Consider the following 4,286-nt stretch of genomic DNA (forward strand, 5'->3'; position numbering starts at 1 on the left):
AGGTTAAAGTATCGTGTGTCCCCCCCCCCCAGGTTAAGTACCGTGTGTCCCCCCTCCCCAGGTTAAAGGTGTGTGTGTTCCCCCCCCCCAGGTTCTCTGCCAGGATGCGGCACTGAGCATGCTCAGAGCGCTGATCGTGACCATGGCGGTATTCAGCGGCGGGGGGGGCCGGGCGTGCGACCCCCAGGACAACTGCTCGGCCGACACCGAGTCCAAAGACTACTGCTACTCGGCTCGCATCCGCAGCACGGTGCTGCAGGGGCTGCCGTTCGGGGGGGTGCCCACCGTGCTCGCCCTCGACTTCATGTGTTTCCTGGTGAGTCGCCGCTGGCAACGCTATTAAAGCAGTAATTAAAGGTTATTAAAGCAGTAATTAAAGGTTATTAAAGCAGTAATTAAAGGTTTTTACAGGAGTAATTAAAGGTTATTAAAGCAGTAATTGAAGGTTTTTACAGGAGTAATTAAAGGTTTATTAAGGGAGTAATTAAAGGAGTAATTAAAGGGTAACAAACGTTTTTTCCAACCTGGACTCTGTCTCCATGTTTCTGGAACAACAATCTCTGAAACTGGTCCAGTATTAAAGGAGAAACAAGCTGTAATGTAAACCTACAGGCCAGCATATCTCCACCAGACTCCATGTAAATAATCACTACTTTTAGCGTGTATAGAGCAGCATATCTCCACCAGACTCCATGTAAATAATCACTACTTTTAGCATGTATAGAGCAGCATATCTCCACCAGACTCCATGTAAATAATCACTACTTTTAGTGTGTATAGAGCAGCATATCTCCACCAGACTCCATGTGAATAATCACTACTTTTAGCGTGTATAGAGCAGCATATCTCCACCAGACTCCATGTAAATAATCACTACTTTTAGCGTATATAGAGCAGCATATCTCCACCAGACTCCATGTAAATAATCACTACTTTTAGCATGTATAGAGCAGCATATCTCCACCAGACTCCATGTAAATAATCACTACTTTTAGCATGGATAGAGCAGCATATCTCCACCAGACTCCATGTAAATAATCACTACTTTTAGCATGGATAGAGCCTGTAGCTGTCTGGCCCCTGTAGCACTGACTGTTGGAAAAATCAATACTGCAGCCTAATAGATTGACCCACATACGATGTTCCATCACACTCTCTCACTGTAATTAAAAGGTTGTTTTTTTTAACCTGGATTCTATTTTCCCATGTTGTATCTAAGTGACTGATGGGAACACCAACAGCCCAAAAATCTTCATCACCAAACTCTCCAGACTCCAAGTAAATAATCACTACTTTCATCATCATAAAACACACTTAATTCAAAGTGGACAGAAGTTAAATAAAACTAGAAGCCGTCTTGGTTCATTTTTTCACTGTTCCAACAATCACCACTCTGGTCTGGTTGGAATAAACTCTTAATTCACCCATTTACATGTGGAGATATGCTGCTCTATACACACTAAAAGTAGTGATTATTTACATGGTGTCTGGTGGAGATATGCTGCTCTATACACGCTAAAAGTAGTGATTATTTGCATGGAGTCTGGTGGAGATATGCTGCTCTATACACGCTTAAATTAGTGATTATGTGAATGGAGTCTGGTGGAGATATGCTGTTCTATACACGCTAAAAGTAGTGATTATTTACATGGAGTCTGGTGGAGATATGCTGTTCTATACACGCTAAAAGTAGGGATTATTTACATGGAGTCTGGTGGAGATATGCTGCTCTATACACGCTAAAAGTAGGGATTATTTACATGGAGTCTGGTGGAGATATGCTGCTCTATACACGCTAAAGTAGTGATTATTTACATGGAGTCTGGTGGAGATATGCTGCTCTATACACGCTAAAAGTATTGATTATTTACATGGAGTCTGGTGGAGATATGCTGCTCTATACAAGCTAAAAGTAGTGATTATTTACATGGAGTCTGGTGGAGATATGCTGCTCTATACAAGCTAAAAGTAGTGATTATTTACATGGAGTCTGGCGGAGATATGCTGCTCTATACAAGTTAAAAGTAGTGATTATTTACATGGAGTCTGGCGGAGATATGCTGCTCTATACACGCTAAAAGTAGTGATTATGTAAATGGAGTCTGGTGGAGATATGCTGTTCTATACACGCTAAAAGTAGGGATTATTTACATGGAGTCTGGTGGAGATATGCTGCTCTATACATGCTAAAAGTAGTGATTATTTACATGGAGTCTGGTGGAGATATGCTGCTCTATACAAACTAAAAGTAGTGATTATTTACATGGAGTCTGGTGGAGATATGCTGCTCTATACACGCTAAAAGTAGTGATTTTTTACATGGAGTCTGGTGGGTTTGGTGATGGTGATTTCTGTTTCATGTTAAACTAAAAGGATCTTACTCTTTAACTAAAAGGTCTATCTCTGCAGGGATCCATCCCATAATGTTGTCACACACTTAGAATAATAATCTGAGTCTGTCAGCAGCAACAACACAATTTTTAGTGGATGCTGAACATCTGTCCTGTAGGGTAACATTACAGCTTGTTTCTCCCTGATGATGAACATCTGTCCTGTAGGGTAACATTACAGCTTGTTTCTCCCTGATGATGAACATCTGTCCTGTAGGGTAACATTACAGCTTGTTTCTCCTGATGCTGAACATCTGTCCTGTAGGGTAACATTACAGCTTGTTTCTACCTGATGCTGAACATCTGTCCTGTAGGGTAACATTACAGCTTGTTTCTCCCTGATGATGAACATCTGTCCTGTAGGGTAACATTACAGCTTGTTTCTCCCTGATGCTGAACATCTGTCCTGTAGGGTAACATTACAGCTTGTTTCTCCCTGATGATGAACATCTGTCCTGTAGGGTAACATTACAGCTTGTTTCTACCTGATGATGAACATCTGTCCTGTAGGGTAACATTACAGCTTGTTTCTCCCTGATGATGACCATCTGTCCTGTAGGGTAACATTACAGCTTGTTTCTACCTGATGATGAACATCTGTCCTGTAGGGTAACATTACAGCTTGTTTCTACCTGATGATGAACATCTGTCTTGTAGGGTAACATTACAGCTTGTTTCTACCTGATGCTGAACATCTGTCCTGTAGGGTAACATTACAGCTTGTTCTCCCTGATGATGAACATCTGTCCTGTAGGGTAACATTACAGCTTGTTTCTACCTGATGAACATCTGTCCTGTAGGGTAACATTACAGCTTGTTTCTCCTGATGCTGAACATCTGTCCTGTAGGGTAACATTACAGCTTGTTTCTCCCTGATGATGAACATCTGTCCTGTAGGGTAACATTACAGCTTGTTTCTCCCTGATGATGAACATCTGTCCTGTAGGGTAACATTACAGCTTGTTTCTACCTGATGATGAACATCTGTCCTGTAGGGTAACATTACAGCTTGTTTCTACCTGATGATGAACATCTGTCCTGTAGGGTAACATTACAGCTTGTTTCTACCTGATGATGAACATCTGTCCTGTAGGGTAACATTACAGCTTGTTTCTCCCTGATGATGAACATCTGTCCTGTAGGGTAACATTACAGCTTGTTTCTACCTGATGATGAACATCTGTCCTGTAGGGTAACATTACAGCTTGTTTCTCCCTGATGATGAACATCTGTCCTGTAGGGTAACTACAGCTTGTTTCTCCCTGATGATGAACATCTGTCCTGTAGGGTAACATTACAGCTTGTTTCTCCCTGATGATGAACATCTGTCCTGTAGGGTAACATTACAGCTTGTTTCTACCTGATGAACATCTGTCCTGTAGGGTAACATTACAGCTTGTTTCTCCTTTAATACTGGACCAGTTTCAGAGATTGCTGTTCCATCACACACAGAGACATTCAGTCCGATGACATCAGCGACCTTTGACCTACATCTTTAACAGAAGTCTAACAGGAAGTCCTCCTCTCTTCTTCAGGTGCTGCTCTTCGTCTTCTCCATTCTGCGTAAGGTGGCGTGGGACTACGGCCGCCTGGCGCTGGTCACCGACGCCGACAGGTAAACAGTGATGTCACACAGGCGGGCACTCTGATTGGCTGTTGCACGGGAGCCAACTATATCCAAATCCCGAAATGGATCAGGGCAATATCATGACAGTGAGATGTTTTTACAGTGTAAAAAGATGGAGGTATGTCACTCTGTGTCCGATGTATGTTAGAGATGGAGGTATGTCACTCTGTGTCTAATGTATGTTAGAGATGGAGGTATGTCACTCTGTGTCCGATGTATATTAGAGATGGAGGTATGTCACTCTGTGTCTGATGTATATTAGAGATGGA

General features: G+C 42.3%; 1 protein-coding gene across 1 annotated transcript; it reads left to right on the plus strand.

Annotated features, from left to right (window-relative positions):
• Positions 1-91: 91 nt before the first annotated feature.
• zgc:153431 (CSC1-like protein 2) lies at positions 92-4,005 on the plus strand (the record flags this gene model as incomplete). Its single annotated transcript, XM_032509026.1, is given in 2 exon segments — positions 92-316; positions 3,926-4,005. Coding segments are annotated over 2 exon segments (278 nt in total), but the record flags the coding sequence as incomplete, so codon positions are not given.
• Positions 4,006-4,286: the final 281 nt, after the last annotated feature.

Source organism: Etheostoma spectabile, unplaced genomic scaffold, assembly GCF_008692095.1.
Source record: "Etheostoma spectabile isolate EspeVRDwgs_2016 unplaced genomic scaffold, UIUC_Espe_1.0 scaffold00010847, whole genome shotgun sequence".
Taxonomy (NCBI): Eukaryota; Metazoa; Chordata; class Actinopteri; order Perciformes; family Percidae; genus Etheostoma; species Etheostoma spectabile.